Below are 23,343 nucleotides of genomic sequence, written 5' to 3'. Positions count from 1 at the left end.
ATTTAAACTCTGGTCATGTGAGCTATAAAGCAAGATGTAATTTTAGTATAATTTTCAAATCTTAAATTTTTTAAGAAGTTGCTCTGTCTCTTAAAAATTTAACATTTTTCTCTTGAGAAATTGGTTAACCCCCACAAGCATCTTAATTTTTTGAGAGATGTATAATGCTGAGATTTGATCTCAATATGTTTCTGGAGAGACAGTAATTGAATGAATGACAAAGAAAGTGTTTCTTCTTTTTTGGGTCACGCTACCTCGATGGGAGACAGTGTGTTAAAAAAAATTGCTATATAGTTGTAATGAGGAGAGGAGGGGACTATTTTCCAGTCGAAGTAAGCCTTAGATAGGAACGTGTGATGTCACTATAGTTGTGTAATATACTAACTCATGAAATCGTAATGACACGATTGCAAACAAACCATGGTATCCCCGCCCATACTGTGGTTTGTTGAATATATTTATAGTGGAAGCCATGGTATCAGTGCTGCAATCCGCAAGGTCATTTGAATTGTGATGTCTACTTGCTTCTGAAAAGAATGAATGATGGTGAATGCATTTTTTTGGGGGGAGGAGGAGGAGGGTCAGCTTGAATTGGTAGGAGATTGCCAATATGGTTAAAATGAAAAAATAATGAAAACACACTTTGGGTCTATAATATAAATACAGTATAATTTAAGTGTTTGATGCAGATCACTTTTGGTCGATTTGTTGACTTACTGAATAGTTGTCAGTCACTGATCAGTATTTGCTTTTGGCTATGCAAAATTTGTTTATTTTAAGACTAATTATAATTTTTCTTTAAATTTAAATTTTTCTTCTGGAAGGTGTATTAATTTTTTTCTCTTGTTTTCAGTCTTATTGAAATTAATTAAAATATTTATAGTAAGTCTAATTTGCTTTTACTGTTGGGTGGATAAATTGCTTTTTGTCTTCAGAATAATTTGGGAATAAAATGTAATTAAATAATAACCTATACCTCTAATCAGTTGAATTATATTAATGCTCTTATCTAATTTTTCACTCCTTTATTTATTTTTGTTTGTAGAATCGGATGCCCATCATTGTATTCTTATGATTTCAGCTAAGACTGTCACTCTCTGTCCCAACTTATTTGGCCATTAATAATGAACCTGCAGCATGGATGTTCCAAAGCAATGTGTATCGAGGGGTGAGTTGTGTCGAGTTAATCATACTGCTGCAGCTAGCATTGTATGCCTTTCCCTTTGCAGCTATGGATGCAAAGCGCTCAGTGATAAAATATAGTGAGATGAATCTTAAGGATTGCTCTGGTATTTATTTATAAATCAACATGTAAATACATTCTCCTGTGCGATGCCGCAGTGCAACTTTGAGTAACAGGAACTTCCTGTGTTGAGGATTTAAAAAGAAATTATTTCTGAACTCTCATATTTCTTTGTTTCTTTCACTCGGCCTACCTGAAGGAGCATTATCACTATTATTACTACTAGTTGAAGGAAGTATTGTGTTGGAAATTGACTCTCGTGCTGACTGGCAGTCATACAACAAAAATTTACTGCTAACTCCTGCTAACACTGAAGTTTCAAGTTATAATATTACTTTAATCCTTGCATGCTTGTTGAAGAGAATGTTATATTATCAGTAATATACAAGGATGTAGTGCAAATATAAAACATGTCTGTTAATTCCTCATAGGGTGTAGGATAGAGAAATAGTGTTGTCCGTACTAGTAAATGTGCTAGATCAGGGGTGGTGAACTTGTGGTACATCAAAATATTCGTTGGCATGCAGTATGCACTGCTGCCTCAAGATTTTTTATTGTTTCCATTCTGACCATTTTACCAGTCGTGTCTCAGCAAAATATAAAGCTATATCTGGGAAAGTAGTAGTCAGCCCTAATAGGTTAGTAACTGGAAAATGGGGTTATGAAACTCAGCAATTCCACTCCTTAAACTTGTGACTGTTTGAAAAATTTAGCAATGGCAGTATTAGTAGTATATTCATCTACATATTCATGCGAGTCATAGGTTTTCAGTGATGCACCTAGTCAAGTCTAATTAATAGGAGTAGACTTACTGATGAAACTAGTGTTGCATACATAGTCACAAAACAGTCAAATACAAGCCTGATATAAAGTATCTGCTATTGTTGGTGCAGCAGCAAAAGTTTTGTGTAAATAAAATATTTTCTGCTTCTTAATTTTTTTTTATGTTTTATAATACGAACCAAAGCCTATTCCACTGCCATATTTCGTGTGCTGCTTATAAGATTCAGTATTATTTATGAAAGAGGTCATTTTGTCAGTTGTCTTTTAAAAAAAATTGATATTAATTTTTTGAATAGTCTTTCTAAAATGTTTTTATTTTAATATCTCTGTTGTACTTCTGTTAATAATGAAACAGTGAATTCCCCTAAGCAGTTGGACTCCTTATATTTTTCTGAAAGAAACACCCATTATTGTCAATACTTCATTAATTTTACCTCTTGTGAATTACTAATTATAAGTAATATGTACTTCATAATTATAAGTAACATGTACTTGAAAAAAGTTATTGATTGCCTAAACAAACTTCTAGAATGCTTAAAAGTATATTTTGTTCTTTCTCCGTAATTTTTTTTGTAAAATATCAGTACAGCCTCTCCTCACATAGCGACGTACTCATTTACTGATGCCTCGGACATACAACGGGCTCTCTGACCAGTATTTATACCTAAATAATGTATATTAGAGCTGATTTCCTCTATTTTGTTTATTTCAGTATACAGTACACTACTGTATAAACATTTAAAAATATACCAGAAATGTTATAAATGGTGCAAAGGTGACATTAAAACAATATCAAAGATGGTTGACACAAACTCACTACCATTATAGTATGCTTCGTGTCGTTTAACGATGTGGTCTTAGGAACAGAACTCCGTCATTGAGCGAGGAGAGGTTGCATACTAATACTACTAGTACTGCTAGTACTACTACTACTAGTACTACTACTACTACTACTACTACTAAGATAAGATAAGATTTCGTTCGGATTTTTAACCCCGAAGGGTTAGCCACCAAGGATAACCCAAGAAAGTCAGTGCATCATCGAGGACTGTCTAACTTATTTCCATTGGGGTCCTCAATCTTGTCCCCCAGGATGCGACCCACACCAGTCGACTAACACCCAGGTACCTATTTGCTGCTAGGTGAACAGGACAACAGGTGTAAGGAAACATGTCGAAATGTTTCCACCCGCCAGGAATCGAACCCGGGCCCTCCGTGTGTGAAGCGGGAGCTTTAGCCACCAGGCCACTACACTACTATACTACTATTACTATACTACTACTATTACTATACTACTACTATTACTATACTACTGCTGTTGCTGCACTGCTGCTATGCTCACTATTGCTATGCTACTGCTATGCTACTATTGCTGTGATGCTATGCTATGCTGCTGCTGTTGCTGTTATGCTGCTGCTGTTGCTGTTATGCTGCTGCTGTTGCTGTTATGCTGCTATGCTGCTGCTGCTATGCTGTTGCTGTTCTGCTGCTATGCTGCTGCTGCTGTGCTGCTGCTGCTGCTGCTGCTGCTGCTGCTGCTGCTGTGCTGATGCTGCTGTACTGGTGCTGCTGCTGTGCTAGTGCTGCTGCTGCTGCTGTGCTAGTGCTGCTGTGCTGGTGCTGCTGCTGCTGCTGCTCTATACTACTGTACTACTATACTACTACAGGAGGGCCCCATTGGTATGGCTCTTATATTTGTGGTCCCATAAAGTAAGTAAATATCGCTGGTGTCTAAAATGCCTGATAACTTGTTTAGTGGTCATTACAGCTAGGCTAAAAAAAAAAAAAGTACAAGAAATTCAAAGTACAAAAAATATTCACCTTATAATGTGATGTCGGTCACTCTTCCCTTAAGTAACTTTTCTACAAAAATGGCAGAAAAGTGGTAAAAGCACATAACATAATGAACAATGACTCAGTTGAAAACCAACGAAAATGTGGAACACCAAAAAAAGTGTATATGCGGGGCTCTCCTGTAGTATAATAATAAAATACTACACTCAAAATTTACAATGGCACATGAGAGAATTTTTCAAAAAGTTATCACTAGTTTGGGTACACACTCAAAAAGCTTCACCACCCCTGTACTAGATCATGAAAGTCTTGCATAGTTTTTGGAATCAGTAATATAGTATACCCGTATATGAATGGGATGATACCAGAATTTTTGCCAACAGTGATTGAGTACAATCACTGTTGGCAAAAATTTTAGGCTGAGACCAATACTTCGGTGCACCCCTAGCAAATACATGCGGTATACTTTGATTCCTCTGATTATATTTACAAGGCATTAGTTGACCATTAAATTTTTATTTTTTTTTTTTTTGCCTCCATAAAAAGAATAGACCTTATGAAATCTCTGAAAAGTATCCTAAAGTCAGATCAGAGACCCTTATTGTGAAGGAGGTTGTTTTTAATTATACTGGAAGCTGAGAAGAGTTTTTGGCTTTACCATTGTAAAGTATATGTGAATGCATTTGCTGAGTATTTTTAATTAAACTTTAGCATTATGCCAATATCATGCAATAAATCCTTTTATCATAAGTATGTATGTGCTTTTTATGCTTTGAGCCATATGTTCTTACTGGATTGCATAGCTTAAACAAAAATTTTTTTTAGTGGAATCTAGTCAAAATATAGCAGATGAATTTTAATATATTTCCTTGGGAATGTTTAAAATGGTAACTTCTTTTGATAACTGGCTATTTTTGTTTGTAAGAGCATAGTTAATATTTGAAATAATTCTAAGGTTAAAGACAAAATTAAAGTAGTCTATAGCAGATGAATTTTAAAATATTTCCTTGGGAATGTTTAAGATCGTAACTTCTTTTGATAACTGGCCATTTTTGTTTGTAAGAGCATAGTTAATATTTGAAACAATTCTAAGGTTAAAGACAAAATTAAAGTAGTCTATAGCCGATGATCCGCACGAGTATTGAGAATTTACCTTTTGGTTTTATTCGTTTACTCTTGCTGTTTCTATCTTTTATGCATTCTTCTGTCAAACTTTTGTTCAGTATCCTTTGATAAGCAATTTCTTATTTTTTTTTTTTTTTTTTTATCATTTTTCTCCTGTAGCTACAAAGACGTAATTACAGTTGACCCTTGAATAACATGGGCTTGAACCGTGCAGGTCCACTTATACTCGGATTTTTTCAATAAATACATGCAGTGGAACCTTGAGTTTTGGCTGCCCCAAGTTTTGGCCGTTTTGAGTTTGTCACTTTTTTCGCCTAAATTTAGTCTTGAGTTTTGAACAGTACCTAGAGTTTCAACTGCCGTACCAGACCTGTCCACCTGCCCGTGCCTGCCTGCTCCTACACAAAGCATCCCTCGCATGCGTTGTGAGTCTGGCTGTGTATCTTCTCAAGTGAACATTACCCTGCGCGTTCACCCAAACATTTCACAATAATCCATTGTTTTTTGTGCTTGTTGATTGAGTGCGACTGCTACATAATTAACCATGGGGTTGGAGGTGAGTGGCCAGGAGTTGGAAGAGTTGGTGGAGGACCATGGGAAAGAGCTAACCACTGAAGAGCTGCAAGACCTTCATCTGGAACAGCAACAGACCACAACTGAGGAACTTGCTTCAGAGGAGGAGGAAGAGGGAGGGAAGGAGGTGCCTTCTTCAGAGATTAAGGAGATTTGTGCAAGCTTTTGCTGAGAAATATCACCCCGAGCAAGCTGAAACAAGCCAGCTCTGCAACATGTTCAGTGACAAAACCGTCCTATTTCAGACAAATGCTAAAGAGACGCCAGAAACAGACCTCTCTGGACAGTTTTTTTGTGCGACAGGGGTCCAGTGAGACTCAAGCTGGTCCTAGTGCCATTAAAAGTCAAAGAAGAAGTATTCCCAGATAAGGACTTGAAACCTAAAGTCTTTATGGAAGGGGATTCCCCTTCCAAACAATAATAAGTCCTCCCTCTCTCTCCTCCCTGTCTTCCATATGCCAACAAGAGTCTTCAATAAAGGTGTGTAAATGTGATTTTAAATGTTTATTCATCTATTTCATTAGTCATTAAAGTACTATATGTATTTATAATTGTTTTGTGTTTGTAAAACTATATTCTTTAAAAAATGTTTTTTTTTTTTTTTGTTTTTGGGTGTCTGGAATGGATTAATTGAATTTACATTATTTCTTATAGGAAATATTGCTCTGACTTTCAAACAATTTGAGTTTCGGCCAAGCTTCTGGAACCGATTATGGCCGAAACTCGAGGTTCCACTGTATACTGTATTTTTTTTTTTTTTTTTTTTTTGAGATTTGCGACAATTTGAAGAAACTCGCAAATGAACCGTGTAGCCTAGAAATATTGAAAAATTAAGAAAAAGTTAGATATGTCATGAATACATAAAATATATGTAGATACTAGTCTATATTATCATTTACTACCGTAAAATAAGTTAAAATTTATCAAAACTTACGCACACAAACACAGATCGTACATGGTGCCATTTGCAGTTGAGAGAGATATAAACAAACGTAAAGATGTAATATTAAGCCATAACTGCATAAAATTAACTGTAGTACATTTTGAATATGAATATGCCTATAATACTATAGTATACCATAAAGATTTTATAACTAATTCATTCATTAGTGTATAGTCTAGGCTACTGTGAAGTAATCGTGTCCAGTACACTAGACTACCATAAAACAGTCATGTTGTTGCCTCTTCATTATCAGTGCATGAATTGTTAAACCTGTAAATAAATATGAATTTCTATTTCACATAATCTTCATTTTTGATGTCTAGTGTTAGTAATACATATAACATCTACAGTGTTTTGTATCATATAAGACAATATTGATGTAGGTACTGACAGAGATGATTCATCTTGTAAACAGACGAAGTAAACTTATATCGCTGAATACAATACAGGACTTTAAACGTGTTTTCTCTTCCTTACGATTCTCTTTACCATTTTCTTTTGTCTACCTTACTTTATTGTAAGAATACGGTATGTAATACATTTTTTAACACATCTGCTGTTTCCCACTGAGGCAGGTGACCCAAAAAGAAAGAAAAAAAAAACTTAATAAGAAAGAAGGAAAGAAAAAAGTTTCATCATTCAACACTTTCACCATCATTCATACATAATCACTGCCTTTGCAAAGGCGCTTAGAACAGCTTAGATGTCCCTCCAAACTGGCAGTATCCCAAGCCCACCCTTTAAAGTGCAGGCATTGTACGTACTTCCCATTTCCAGGACTCAAGTCCAGCTAACCAGTTTCCCTGAATCCCTTCACAAAATATTACCATGCTCACACTCCAACAGCTTGTCAGGTCCCAAAAACCATTCGTCTCCATTCAAGCCTATCTAACACACTCATGCACACTTGCTGGAAGTGCCCTCACCCACAAAACCTCCTTTACCCCCTCCTTCCAGCCTTTTCAGGGACGACCCCTACCCTGCCTTCCTTCCCCTACAGATTTATATGCTCTCCAAGTAATTCTACCTTGTTCCATTCTCTCTAAATGACCACACCACCTCAACAGCATACAAAATGTGTATTAATCAATTGTTTATGTTATCAGTAAGGCTTCTGGTCAGCAGTAGGCTATTAGTAGTTAAGTTTTTGGGGAGTCAAAAGATATACGCAAATTTTCGACTGCATGGGGTGGTGGCACCCCAAACCCCTTATTGTTCAAGGGTCAACTGTACTTGATCTTAAATGAGTGTCATTTCCATATATATTATCAGTAATCTGTTTTTTCAGCATAATGTCTTGCCTTGCCTCTCCATCAGTAGGTATCCTTCTGCTCTGATTTTGGCCTCAAAATTTGCTTATTATGGCAACTTGTATTTCCCTTTAGATATTGTTATGCAAAACTAGTTGGTGATAGTCTTTTCTTTTTCCCAATACATATATTCTTTAGCCACATTCTAGCACCAGCTAGTGGCAAAAATTTTTTGTAAAATAGTTTCCCTTAATTATAATTTATCACTAATTTGTTTAGTATGCAGTACTAGTACTGATTCCTATTTAGTCACTCATGTGACATTACTTAACCAGTTTTCATATTTGGTGTTTGCTTATGAACAAGGAAACAGTCATTTACCTCATGCTGATGCCATATTATTTCATAAGTATTTTATTTCTCTTAATGTCCTTGGCACAGTGCAATTCATAAAATATTTTTTTTTTGCTATATTGGCTGTCTTCCACCAAGGCAAAGGGAAACCCCCCCCCCCCCCCAAAAAAAAAAAAAAAAAAAAATGCCATCGTTGATTCATCATTACCAGAAGTGCACAGACATCACAATTCAAATGATCCTCGGAACTGTAATACAGTGGACCCCTGCATAACGATCACCTCCGAATGCGACTAATTATGTAAGTGCGTTTGTACGTGTATGTTTGGGGGTCTGAAATGGACTAATCTACTTCACAATATTCCTTATGGGAACAAATTCGGTCAGTACTGGCACCTGAACATACTTCTGGAGTGAAAAAATATCGTTAACCGGGGGTCCACTGTATTCTCATTCCTCCAGAAATCAAGATCTGTGTCTTGCACCTCCAGGACATTCTTCAGCTTCCCCCAGTTCTCTTTCTATACTTGATTCCATTGCTTAGGGCTTTTCAATCTTCACCAGTCGAGAGCCCATGTGTGGAGGCAAATGTCCTGTCTTTACAAAATCACTGCCGTGCCCATTGTCTCCATTAAATTATTCACTTCCATGACCCTTCCATGTATATAACACTAACTGATATTAGTAGGGCTAATTTGTGTAATCATCCATCACCCCTTTTCAATACACCCCTTTTTGTCTTTGTATTCGTTCACCTGTGACTTCCCGCAATTTGCCTCATTGCTATCATACACATTACAACCATGTCTGTCTTGTCATTCATAGTTGTTTTGGACTCCCGAAGTGAGTTACAAGTTATCCAGAAATTTGACTTCCTTATCCCATTGTTCTTCATACACAACTTTGGCTGTGTTGCATTTCTAGCAAGCATTAAGTCGTATTTTGCTGGGTCCATGGACATGCCAATGTTCAGGGCAGTGAACATGCAGATTCAGCTGCTCAGTTGGCTATTCAAGATCTTCAAATTTCCAGTAGGGGTATTCTTTATTCGGGCTATTTCTCAGTTTTCTCTTTCACCATCTCTGCAACCACTGGTAATTATTTTGGTCCCTACTGGGCCACAACAAATTGTTTTCTGTGAGACCACATTTAGGAGTCTGGCCATCTTTCTACTGTTGTTGGGTTTGGGAGACCACATACTCATGCTTATATATTGCACACACAACTCACTCATGGATATCACATAGGGAAACAACCGGCATGACACACTATGAGGATTGTCAGGTTGCATTGTCCATCATGGACAATGGATTCACAAGAGGCCGGTCTTGTCTAACTAATTTATTAACTTTCTTCAGTAAAGCTTTTGAGGCTGTTGACCACAATAAAGAATTTGATATTATTTACTTAGATTTTAGTAAGGCTTTTGATAGAGTTCCGCACCATAGACTGTTAAAGAAAGTGGCAGCTCATGGCATTGGGGGAAAAGTGCTCTCGTGGATCGAGTCATGGCTCACTGACAGGAAGCAGAGAGTGTCCATAAATGGGGTTAAATCCGAGTGGGGATCTGTAACAAGAGGCGTTCCACAGGGATCAGTCTTGGGCCCGTTGTTGTTTATAATATATATCAATGATCTTGATGAGGGAATTACTAGTGATATGAGCAAATTCGCCGATGACACAAAGATAGGTAGGATAATTGATTCAAACGTAGATGTTATGGAACTTCAGGAGGATTTAAACAAACTCTATTCTTGGTCAGAAAAGTGTCAGATGCAGTTCAGTGTAGATAAATGCAAGGTTCTGAAGCTTGGGAGTGCCCATAACCCTAGTACTTATAAGTTAAATGATGTAGAACTTAGCCATACAGATTGCGAAAAGGACTTGGGGGTTATGGTGAGCAGCAACCTTAAACCAAGACAGCAATGCCTAAGCGTACGTAATAAGGCAAATAGATTACTGGGATTTATATCAAGAAGTGTAAGCAACAGAAGTCCAGAGGTCATACTGCAGCTTTATACATCATTAGTAAGGCCTCACCTAGATTATGCAGCTCAGTTCTGGTCTCCGTATTACAAAATGGACATAAATTCGTTAGAAAACATTCAGCGTAGGATGACTAAATTAATACATAGCATTAGAAATCTTCCTTATGAAGAAAGATTGAAGACTCTTAAGTTACATTCACTTGTTAGACGAAGAATGAGGGGAGACCTGATCGAAGTGTATAAGTGGAAGATAGGTATTAATAAAGGGGATATTAATAAGGTCTTGAGGATGTCTCTCCAAGAGAGAACCCGCAGTAATGGATTTAAATTAGATAAGTTTAGATTTAGAAAGGACATAGGAAAGTATTGGTTTGGAAATAGGGTAGTTGATGAGTGGAACAGTCTACCTAGTTGGGTTATTGAGGCTGGGACTTTGGGTAGTTTCAAATCTAGGTTGGATAAGTACATGAGTGGGAGGGGTTGGATTTGAGTGGGACTTTCACATCAGAGCTTATTTCTTGGGTGGCATTGAAAATTGGGTTGGGCAAATGTTTTGTTAGTGGGATGAATTGTAAAGGACCTGCCTAGTATGGGCCAGCAGGCCTCCTGCAGTGTTCCTCCTTTCTTATGTTCCAACGTATTTTACTAGGTTGTACTGTGTATGAAAGTGCATGCAGGATCTGCTTCCAATGTGGAAACTGCCCCAACTCAATCACTCTCACTGATTTTGATGCAGACTCTTCCTGAAACTAACCTTATGCACCAACTTTTATTTCAGTTATACTTACACTAGCCCACACCCCCACTAACCTGTAACTTTACATATCCCTACCTTTTACTCATTCTTAACCTTTGCACATTTCTACTATCACACATCCCTCCTTGCAGTGCTGTTACTCTTATGGGTTTAGCACATAATTTGTTTATAATAATAATCCAGGACTCAAGACCAACTAACTGGTTTCTAAGATTCCCTTTGTAAATGTTATCTTGCTTACATTCCAATAGCATACAAATCCCTAAAACCATTTGTCCCCACTTACATGCTCACACACACACACCTACTGGATGTTCAAGCCCCTGCCACTTAAAATCTTCACAGCCTCCATCCAACCCTTCCTACAATGACCCCTTACCATTCTTTCCTTCCACTCCAGATTTATACAGTAGTCATCCTAATTTGCTCCATCCCCTCGAAATGCCCAAACCTTCACAACAATTCTTCCTCTGCCCTCTAAATAATATAATCCTACACCATCTTCTAATTTTTACATTCTGAATTCTCTATTATATTCTCACCACTCATTGCTCTTAAACATGACATCCACACTACCTCCAGCTTTCTCCTTGCTATAGTGTTTAAAGCTTATTTCTCACACCCATATAAAAAGGGGGTTGGTACCACTATACTCAGGTACATTTCTCTTTCTGCCTTCATTGCTACTTTTACCACTTTATTAATTTTCTACATTCACTTTTGGTTTGCTTCTTTTACATACCCTCCCAAACTAGTCCACTAACCTTTACAATTTCTCTTCAGAATCTTCAAAAAACTGTCATGAAAAAAGAACAAATGTGACAACTCTCACTTTGTATCAGATTTATTATCATTTAATCCCACATCTCTTCCCAAAACCCTAGCATTTACTTCTTTCACTGCACAACTCTACCAACAGGTATTAACTGACCAGTGACATCACATACCTTGCTTAACCCTTTGACTGTTTCTGGCATATATATATGTCTTATGAGCCAGTGTTTTTGACGTATTTATACTCCAAAATTCTAGCGGCTTCAAATCAAACGGGGGGGGGGGGGGAAGCTGGTAGGCCCACATATGAGAGAATGGGTCTGTGTGGTCAGTGTGTGCAGTTTAAAAATAATCCTGCAGCACGCAGTGCATAATGAGAAAAAAAAACTCCGACCGTGTTTTTGGATTAAAATGCCAACTTTGAGGTGTATTTTTGTATAGTATTTATGGTTGTATTCTCATTTTCTTGGGCTCATTTGATAGAATGGAAGACATATTACAGAAACAGAGATGATTTTGATTTGTTTCATGATGAAAAGGACCTTGAAATTGAGCTCAAAGTAGCTGAAATGTTTGATTTTTGCTGATGTTCAAGAGTAAACAAATGACGTCATTGTCCAGTAAGTGTCCAACTAGCCATTCTAATATGCAGTCATGAATAGGTTGACATTATTTATACAATTATTACAATAATGCAGTAGCCTGCATAACAGTAAATCTTCTATTTTTTGTGTGAATAAAAATTCAAAATAGACAGCAAGAGTAATATAAAAGGGGCCTGGAGACGTGACTGATGAACAGAGAAAATGTTAATTTAGTGGCAGGAATGTCTGCATTGTTCATTCTGGACCCTATTTTGAAATTGGCATTTTTTTTAATTTGCGTGAAATTGGCCAAATTGCCAATCTCTGACCACTTTATTGGGCAATTGAAATTGGTAAATGGGTGGTTTCTTGTATACTCAATCGACAGAACAAATGGAACTCTAAAGAAATAGCTGAGTTTCATCGACTGGAACAATAGAATTAGCCGAAAATAGGGCTCAAAGTGGGCGAATTGCCAATGCGTAAATATCGCCAAGATCGTTAACTCCACAAGAGCGTAATTCTGTAAGTTTTCAATCAAATTTTGTACTTTTGGTGTCATTACCATCGGGAAAATATTCTTTATCATTTCATAAGAATTTTTTTTTTTTTTAATTCTTCGACACTGAGAGCAAGTTTGTGAGCAGGGGTCTCGACAGTCAAAGGGTTAAGGTCTACTTTTTCTGGAAAACAGTCCCCTTCCTTACATACTCTAATGGGAACCTCACTTTTAACCCTTTCAGGGTCCGTCCCGTAGATCTACGGCTTCACGTTGAGTGTCCAAACCATAGATCTACGCCAAAATTCTAGCGCCGTCAAATTTAGCACGAAAACGCTCATAGGCCTACATGTGAGAGAACGGGACTGCGTGGTGGGTGTGCGCCATAAACAAAAAATCTAGGCGCCCGCATAGCATTGTGGGAACGCCGGCTCGGTTACCCTTGTTCACCATGCCTCGTCGCAAGTCAGCTCTCACTCCCCGGAAAATTGGGACTCTCCTCTTCCTATCTGATAGTTCTGACACTGATGGAAGTGGAAATGAAGACGAATTCTACGGCTTTGATCAGTTAGTGACCGAAAAGAATGACCAGGATATCGATAATAGTGCAGAAAACCCTGACGATCCTCAACCTTCTACCTCTGGTGTGGGCACTCGTGACTCACGGTCAGTTGTTCCTCATCGCAAGAGAAAACTAATATTTTCGCGTGGCCAGGCCTCTGACTTCAGTAATGATGATGATAGTGATGTGGACTGTGATTTTATTGCGCTCGACGATCATTCGAGTAGTGATAGTGAGGAATCATATTCACCAGTGAAGCGTCGGTATGTTCGCTGCCGCATGCGCTCGGGTAGTGTACCCTATGCTGTGCCCAGGGGACGGAGTACATCCCGTGGCCCAACACCAGTTTTAGGTAGTGATAGTGAGGATGATGTGGCTTCACTTGACATGGATAGACCACAGGCATCAGTGGATGGTGTTAGTGGTGATGGTAGTGGCACCGCCATGCGTGACTCACCAGGCCACGCTGGGACCCATGCTGCTGACTCGTCAGTTCAAGGACAAAGCGGAGTGCCAGCCACCAGCCCACCACAACCACAACCACCCACACAACCAGCCTATGATGTCCAGTATCCACCAGCAAACCGTATGTGGGATTGGCAGCAAAATCCCAATTTTGTTCCCAAGCCTCACCACTTTGATGACTCTCAAAGTGGAATTCTACCTACTTGTCCCCTTGGAACCACGGCCAATGAACTGGAATTCTTTGAATTATTCTTTGACCAGCCATTGATGGAAATTATTGTCAGGGAAAGTAATAAGTATTTTGAGTACACCATGGCAAATATGATCTTATCACCACAGTCAAGACTACACAGGTGGAAAGAGACGACTGTTGCAGAAATGTATTTGCTTTTTGCAACAATAATGCTTATGCCTCACGTCTATAAGCATAATATAAAAGCATACTGGTCCACAGATCGGCTAATTTCTACCCCGGTCTTCAGTGAAATCATACCAGTGAACAGGTTTATCTTACTCTTACGTATGTTGCACTTCTCTGACAAAACCAGGCCTGACAGAAGTGACAGGTTATACAAGATTAGAAATGTTTTCATGTATCTCAAACAAAAGTTCAGGATATACTTTTATCCATTCAAGAATCTTGTGATTTTGTTCAAAGGTAGACTGTCATTCAAGCAGTATATACCGAGCAAGAGGAAACGCTTTGGTATAAAACTGTTTGTACTCTGTGATTGTGACAGTGGCCTGGTGTTGGATATTGTTGTATACACGGGTAGTAAAACATTGAAAGATACCAAGATGTTATTGGGTATCTCAGGTGACGTAGTGAGAAACATGATGGCACCTTATCTTGGTAAGGGGCATACATTATATACCGATAACTGGTACACAAGCCCATTACTCGGTGATTTCATGCGAGTGAACAAGACAGATGTGTGTGGCACAGTGCGTTCTAATCGTAAACATATGCCCAGGCTCAACGCAGGTGCTCGTGGTGATGACGTGCAGGTGTTTACTGCCAATGACATCATGGCATTATGGTGGCATGACAAACGAGATGTCACATTGTTGACAACCATTCACTGTAATGAAATGCAAGACAGTGGCAAAGTTGATCGAGTGACTAATGAACGTATTCGAAAACCAGTGTCAGTGATTGATTATACACAAAACATGCGCTTGGTTGACAAGTGTGACATGCAGATTGGTTTTGTTGACTGTGTTCGTAAGAGTTACAAGTGGTACATGAAACTTTTCTTCCATCTCATGGACATTTCAATGCTCAATGCATATAATATGTACCAAATAAAGACTGGCAACAGACCACCGTATGGTGAATTTTGTTTGTCTGTTGTCAGACAACTCATAATGAAGTACCAGGTAAGACACCTGCTATACAACACGGTCCTCGAATTCCTCAGGATATACCCAAGTGTTTGAGGAGGGAAGGTGATCATTTCATAATACAACTTCCTTCAACTCAGAAGAAATTTGCTCAGAAGAGATGCATCGTCTGTGCACAAACAAAACGACGGCAACAAAGACGCAAAGACACTCGGTTTATGTGTGAGGAATGTAAGGTGCCTCTGTGCATGGTGCCTTGCTTCAAGGAGTTCCACAAGCTCCAGCAGTTCTAAAACCATGTCCAGTGATTGTAAATATGTAAATATATGATAGAACATTAGTATTATACAAGATTTGTGCATGTTTATTGTAATAAACAACAGTGGTAAACAATAATATGATAATAACTTTAGTGCGGTTATTGTGTTCAATACAGTGAGTTTATATATATACATTATATACAGTATTGGTCTCTCAGGCCCCAAATGTTAGTAGGAATAGAAAAAAATTGGAAAAGAAAAGAAAAAACAATAAAAACCGCAAAATAATGTAATGCGCGTATGTGGAATACGTCGATGTTGCCGCCACCACATCATTTTTGACAAACTTCTTGGCACTGTATCTCGGTAAGTACTGATCAGAATTTTTTTTTTGTCTTATTACCTTCACAAAAATATGCTCTTCAATTTTGTAAGAAAAAATATTTTTTTTTTTTTTTTTTTCAAAATTTCTTGGACACTGGAGCACCACTTCAGATTTTGGCCTTGGACCCTGAAGGGGTTAATACAGAAAAATATTTTCTTCTTTTAATAACAGCCTACCTATCCCATACACAAATAACCCACACTTAGGAGACTGAAACTTGTGCCATTGCAGTCTGACTTAGACTGTTAATGGTCCAAGTCAGATCACAAAGTTGTCATGAGTTTCTTGTAAGTGCATGTTGTTTGTGTATTCCAGTCACGGTATTGTGCCTTTTATTCTTTACCTATTCCATACATTTACAACATAAGAACATCAGAATGGAAGAGAAATGCACCAGGCCTGGGCCATATTAGGTAGGTCCTTAACCTTAGACAGGCCAGTATCCACCCTACCATATGCCTTTTCTAAATCCAGAATTGTGGCAAACTGTTCCTTGCCCTTAAAAGTATTGTTTTTCAATGTAAATACTTGTTCCACACATCTCTTATCCTTCCTAAATCTCCTTGTTCCTCTGCAAACTTACTTTCCTTCTTACCCTTAACTCTCTTAATAATTGTTCCGTATGCTTACCTGGTACACTCAATAAGCTTATTCCCCATTAGTTGTTACACACATACATTATCACATCAAGGAGATACCTTGATGTTGATGAGGGGCTCTTGATCAAAAGAATAAGACCTGTTCTTCCCTTGGATTGAATCCAGTTGCCTCCCATTCCCTAAGCACTGTATGACTTCTATGGGTTTAGCACTCCCCCCTAATTTTTTTTATTAACACATCAGCTGTCTCCCACCAAGGCAGGGTGGCACAAAAAAGAAAAACTTTCATCACCACTCACTCCATCACTGTCTTGCCAGAGGCATGCTTACACTACAGTTATAAAAATGCAACATTAACATCCCTCCTTCAGAATGCAGGCACTGTACTTCCCATCTCCAGGAATCAAGCCCGGCCTCCCGGTTTCCGTAAATCCCTTCATAAATGTTACCTTGCTTACATTCCAACAGCATGTCAAGTCCTAAAAACCATTTGTCTCTCTTTACTCCTATCTAACACTCGCGCACGCTTGCTGGAAGTCCAAGCCCCTCGCACACAAAACCTCCTATACCCCCCTCCCTCCAACCTTTCCTAGGCCGACCTCTACCCTGCCTTTCCCTCCACTACAGATTTATACACACTCGAAGTCATTCTATTTCGTTCCATCCTCCATACATGTCCAAATTGTCTCAATAACCCCTCCTCAGCCCTCTGGATAATAATTTTGGTAATCCCATGCCTCCTCCTAATCTCCAAACTATGGATTCTCTGCATTATATATACACCACACATTGCCCTCAGACATGACATCACTGCCTCCAGCCTTCTCCTTGTTGCAACATTCACAACCCATGCCTCACACCCATACAAGAGCATTGGTATAACTATACTCTCATATATTCCTCTGTCTGCTTTCATAGATAAAGTTCTTTGTCTCCACAGTCTCCTCAGTGCACCACTCGCCTTTTCCCCCTCGTCAGTTCTACGATTCACTTCATCCTTTCTAGACCCATCTGCTGACACATCCACTCCCAAATACATATCTGAACACATTCACCTCCTCCATACTCTCTCCCTCCAATCTAATATCCAATCTTCTGCTACCTAAGTTTTTTGTTATCCTCATCACCTTACTCTTATCTATACTGTATTCACTTTTAATTTTCTTCTTTTACATACCCTACCAGATTCATCAACCAACCTCTGCAACTTCTCTTCAGAATCTCCCAAATACATTAACAATTATAATAATGATAATTCATCCCTTCCATTTAAGCAAGAGGTATCGTGATGCAGTTATGGGGATTCTTGAGCAAAGGAATTGACCATATCTTTTCTTTCTTTGAATCAAACCTGATTGCCTCCCATTACCCCAGGCATAGTATGCCCCCTAAGGGTTTAGTGCTCCCTCTTGAATGTAATAATAATAATTAATGATATATTTTGTAATTTACTACTGTATTTTGTATACATAAAAATGCTTGAAAGTTTTCAGCAGTTAGCTTATGGGCTTGTGTGTGAGGTGGTATCAAAATATTATTGAATGTACGTACTATTATATACGTACATGTATTTACAACTAAGCCAGAAATTGAGAGATGAAAACCAGGTGATGTTTCCATCCAGAATGGACTGAAGCACCATAATTTTTCACCTCCCAATTTATGGGGTAATGATGGTTTGTTGCAGCCATGGTATTATGGCTTTTATTCTGTTAGGTATTGTTCATATACCAAGGGTTATAAAAGTTACATGGGTGTCTCATACCACAAGTCTCGTGTGGTGTTATACTGCAGGTACCGCATTTCACTCCAGTGCACATAGCGGGAGAGTACAGCTATTGAATCATGATTTGAGACATATGTACAGTATAGTACAACATATAGATATATAAATGAATGATATATTTTAAATTTTCTTCCTTACCATTCAGGCTGTCTTCTGCCTTTTTAAAATGTTACCATTGCCATCTTCTGTACAGATTACTTGATGTAGTCTCTGTGGGTTCTGTTATATAACTCAAGTGCAATAATAATGCTGTTAAAATTATATTGGACATACAGTACTTTATTAATTTAACTACTTGTCAGGTTTAAGGCCTACCAACTGCACTAGGGTCATCAATGCCATGTTTTAGTTACAACTGCATGAGCTAAATAATACTTATCATATTGAGAACTTCATTTAATCTTGAGAGTATTTCATTTGATACAAAGGGCAATGCTTATTCACATTGTTAATTTTGCCGCAAAACCTGGCTTGGCTGTAACCAGCTGCAGTTATGAATTCATTTTATGGTAATTATGTTTGATGAAAATAACAGTGATTGAATTTACTTGAGTTGCCCTCATGTGGTTTTATAAACTTTTATTGTCATGCCTTGATTATATTCCTGCATTTGCCTTGTTCCTACTTACAGCAGGGCAGTTCTTACACAATCTTCTCAAAATATTTTATATATTAATCCAAGCCTTATATGATTTTAATAGGGTGAGTATCTTTATTTTTTGTATTTTAGCTTCCTGGTGGCCAATTAATAATGGCGAGAAGTACTGCAGGCATGGTTCCATTAGGTGATAGTTACAAATCTTATATATTGCCACCATATGCATTGATCATCACAAAATTTGATTTACTCATCAGACTTCAAGGGAATTTTTAGATACCAAGCATATTGATTCTGCAGGGTTATAGGATAATGGAAGTAAATATTTACCTATACAATAAAAATAAATTTGGATATTAAAAATGATTTTCTAGGTTGTATGGTTGGCTTATACTGATATAGAAAATTATCACCCTTGAATATAATACTGTATCTGAAAATTTTCTGATTTCTTGCAATTTGCATGCTAAATAATCACTGAATTGTGCATTAAATATGTAATGTGCTGTGATATAACGTGTGAAAACTGCTATCCATTCATAATCTGAGTAATATATGTACAGTACATCATTAATGTAAATAATACAAGCTTCCAAAATTTCATGGGTACATATATGAACTTTTTAAATTTGTTTTCAGGTTAATTGTGAATTTTTCTAGTTAAGAGCTTTATTTTGTATAAATAATTCTCGTATATTTACACTAATAACCTTTCAGTGAACTCTGATATGGGTATAACTAATAGTGGAGTAAGGTGTGATTTGGAATACAGTATTATATATGCAAAGAAACTATTTAAGGGTGAGGAACTAAGACAGTATTGTATGTCTCTTGCAGCATCTGAGTGCCAGCCTCACCTCTCTCCCTCTCATTGACCTCTCCTTAAACATAGAACTTCCTCCTCCCATTATGGCATCTTTTGGCTACCGTTTCCCTGTCACCTTTGATGATGACAATGGTGGTGGTGGTGGTGAAGATGAAGATGTTGTAGGCAGCCCCTCCTCTTCGCACTTTCGCTCACCTAAGCTTCTGCACGATGATACTGATGCAACCGACACTGTTTATGGGAATGATGGTTCCTCTGTGTTAGATGAAAATATCTGGGGACAAACCCAACTCTCGCCAAATTCTCACTCTCCTCCTCGTCCTTCTGTCTCCAACGTCTCTGCTGTATGTACAAGCCACTCGACGTCTACCCGAGGCCATGCCAGATCAGGCACGCTCAGGCAGTTCTGTGATAGTCCTGCGTCTGAATGTTCTGCCTCTGCTCGTAGAACCACACCCACCACATCTAATCTTACTGGCACTTGTAATGCATCTACTGTTCTGTCTTCTGCAAGGATGTGTTTTCACCATGGGCATGAAATCCTTTCTACCACAAAATCCTCAAAAAGGTCATGTCATGTAGAATGTCTGGACCCTTCCTCCTCTTGCATTGATTATCCCAAGTATGGTGCAAGTCAAGCCTTCTCTGCTTCTTTGTCCAAATATTCCACCAAAGGGGGTACTCCTGGGTATTTTTACTCAAAGCTTACAAAGTCCATAGATGACACAGCTCCAGTAGCTGAGTTTGAAGCTATAGAAAACTCAGAAGATTCTCTCCTATGTTCACCTGTAAATATACCACAGACCACTTTCTCCTCTCCCATTAGACCTGGCTATGCTGGTAATTTCCTCTTCTTCTCCTCTGCCTCTTACCCTACAGACATCATGACCATGAGTCTCCCAGCTGTATTAACTAGCCTTTCTTCTCCCCTACACTCTCCTTCCCCAAAGGGAAGAAGCATCTCTCCCTCACCTCAAGGAAGGAGTTTTTCTCCCTCGCCACGGTATTCTCATTTTGCACCAACATCCCCTCAGTCCTCCAGTCCACTTCCTCCTACAATGACTGCTCATCCTTCTAAGTCTTGGGACTCATCCCAGGCATCCCTAAGCCCCTTACTCCCACCTCCCCCATCCCTAGGCCGCCGCACAAGGAGCCCTAGCCCGCACCTTGGCTTAGATCAGGGGTCGGGTGAGGAGGTAATAAATTTTTCATAATTTTTTCCCATTTAGTCACTGGGATCTTGATTTACAGTTTATTTTATTATTTGTTGGATTCACAGGGTGCATAATTGCAAATTTATTTAGTATTATTAAGAATTTTTTTAAAATTTTGTAAACAAACTTTAAAACAGCATTTTGTATAGATGTTCTTATGATAATATATGCTTGATCCAGTACTGCTTTTTATTTGCCTGCTTCAGTGCATGCTTTTTTTCAGGTACATTGGGTGAATGTTGTGCATTTTTTATTTTTTATTTTATTTTTATGTACCCTTGAACTTAATGTATGCTTTGGTTTGCTTTTAATTATTCAGTATATTAAAAAATGTTAATTGATTTAACCTCTGAAATATTTAGTGCATGATGAAAAACAAGCTTTTTTTTTTTTTTTTTTTTTTTTTTTTTTTACAAATATAGCTGCATCATAAGTGTATTGGGTTATCAGCACTTTATTCTATTTCTTCTTGACTTTTTCAGGACGGGTCGGCTCAGGACCTAATTTTTCTGGAGTCCCCACAAGATGAAATCTTTGACCCACTGCTTGCCAAGGACATTCCCCACAGTGTTCTTCCTGGAGGAAGACCTACCCACCCACCACCACCTGTTCCTACATTGTCCAAGTCAACATCCAGCCTCCCAGGTTGATCTTTTTTACTGTTTTACTAAATGGTTTGTTGTATTAGGCCAGCTATAGATATGTACTTGTTCATCAAAAAAAAAAAAATGATTTTCATAAAATTGCCAAGGCCTTTGGAATTACTGTATTTTTTTTTTTTTAACAAGTCGGCCGTCTCCCACTGAGGCAGGGTGACCCAAAAAGAAAGAAAATCACCAAAAAGAAAATACTTTCATCATCATTCAACACTTTCACCTCACTCACACATAATCACTGTTTTTGCAGAGGTGCTCAGAATACAACAGTTTAGAAGTATATATATGTACATAGAGATACACAACATATCCCTCCAAACTGCCAATATCCCAAAACCCCTCCTTTAAATTGCAGGCATTGTACTTCCCATTTCCAGGACTCAAGTCTGACTATATAAAATAACCAGTTTCCCTGAATCCCTTCACTAAATATTACCCTGCTCACACTCCAACAGCTTGTCAGGTCCCAAATACCATTCGTCTCCATTCACTCCTATCTAACACGCTCACACACGCTTGCTGGAAATCCAAGCCCCTCGCCCACACAACCTCCTTTACCCCCTCCCTCCAACCCTTTTGAGGACTACCCCTACCCAGCCTTCCTTTCCCTACAGATTTATACGCTCTATATGTCATTCTATTTTGATCCATTCTCTCTAAATGACCAAACCACTTCAACAACCCCTCGTCAGCCCTCTGACTAATACTTTTATTAACTCCACACCTTCTAATTTCCACACTCCGAATTTTCTGCATAATATTTACACCACACATTGCCCTTAGACAGGACATCTCCACTGCCTCCAACCACCTCCTCGCTGCAACATTTACAACCCAAGCTTCACACCCATATAAGAGTGTTGGTACTATACTTTCATACATTCCCTTCTTTGCCTCCATAGATAATGTTCTTTGTCTCCACATATACCTCAACGCACCACTCACCTTTTTTCCCTCATCAATTCTATGATTAACCTCATCCTTCATAAATCCATCTGCTGATACATCAACTCCCAAATATCTGAAAACATTCACTTCTTCCATACTCCTCTTCCCCAATTTGATATCCAATTTTTCTTTATCTAAATCATTTGATACCCTCATCACCTTACTCTTTTCTATATTCACTTTCAACTTTCTACCTTTACACACACTCCCAAATTCGTCCACTAACCTCAGCAATTTTTCTTTAGAATCACCCATAAGCACAGTATCATCAGCAAAAAGTAACTGTGTCACTTCCCATTTTGTATTTGATTCCCCATAATTTAATCCCACTCCTCTCCCGAACACCCTAGCGTTTACTTCTTGTACAACCCCATCTATAAATATATTAAACAACCATAGTGACATTACACATCCCTGTCTAAGACCTACTGTTACCGGGAAGTAGTCTCCCTCTCTTCTACACACCCTAACCTGAGCCTCACTGTCCTCATAAAAACTCTTTACAGCATTTAGTTACTTACCACCTATTCCATATACTTTCAACATCTTCCACATTGCTCCCCTATCCACTCTATCATATGCCTTTTCTAAATTCATAAATGCAATTAAAACTTCCCTACCTTTATCTAGATACTGTTCACATATATGCTTCAGTGTAAACACCTGATCTACACATCCCCTACCCACTCTAAAACCTCCTTGCTCATCCGCAATCCTACATTTTGTCTTACCTCTAATTCTTTCAATAATAGCCCTACCGTACACTTTTCCTGGTATACTCAGTAAACTAATTCCTGTATAATTTTTACAATCTCTTTCGTCCCCTTTCCCTTTATATAAAGGGACTATACATGCTCTCCGCCAATCCCTAGGTACCTTCCCCTCTTTCATACATTTATTAAACAAAAGTACCAACCACTCCAACACTATATCCCCCCCTGCTTTTAACATTTCTGTCATGATCCCATCAGTTCCAGCTGCTTTACCCCCTTTAATTTTTACAGTCTCTTTTGTCCCCTTTCCCTTTATATAA

The 23,343-nt window shown here is 38.3% G+C and overlaps 1 protein-coding gene across 5 annotated transcripts in view; it reads left to right on the top strand.

The window, feature by feature from the left end:
- Positions 1-23,343, top strand: part of LOC128705241 (uncharacterized) — a 112,470-nt gene that overhangs the window by 75,980 nt on the left and 13,147 nt on the right. For 3 of the 5 annotated variants that reach the window (XM_070089962.1, XM_070089961.1, XM_070089960.1), the window contains 3 exons: positions 1,082-1,168; positions 19,504-20,688; positions 21,189-21,351. In XM_070089962.1, the coding sequence (XP_069946063.1) occupies positions 1,082-1,168; positions 19,504-20,688; positions 21,189-21,351 (1,435 nt within the window). The remainder of the gene's footprint in view (positions 1-1,081; positions 1,169-19,503; positions 20,689-21,188; positions 21,352-23,343) is intronic. The other 2 variants (XM_070089964.1, XM_070089963.1) reach the window with 1 other exon arrangement.

The sequence above is a fragment of the Cherax quadricarinatus genome, chromosome 30, assembly GCF_038502225.1.
Source record: "Cherax quadricarinatus isolate ZL_2023a chromosome 30, ASM3850222v1, whole genome shotgun sequence".
Classification (NCBI taxonomy): Eukaryota; Metazoa; Arthropoda; class Malacostraca; order Decapoda; family Parastacidae; genus Cherax; species Cherax quadricarinatus.
Note: the sequence above shows the minus strand (reverse complement) of the source record. Positions and strands in the feature narration are given on the sequence as shown.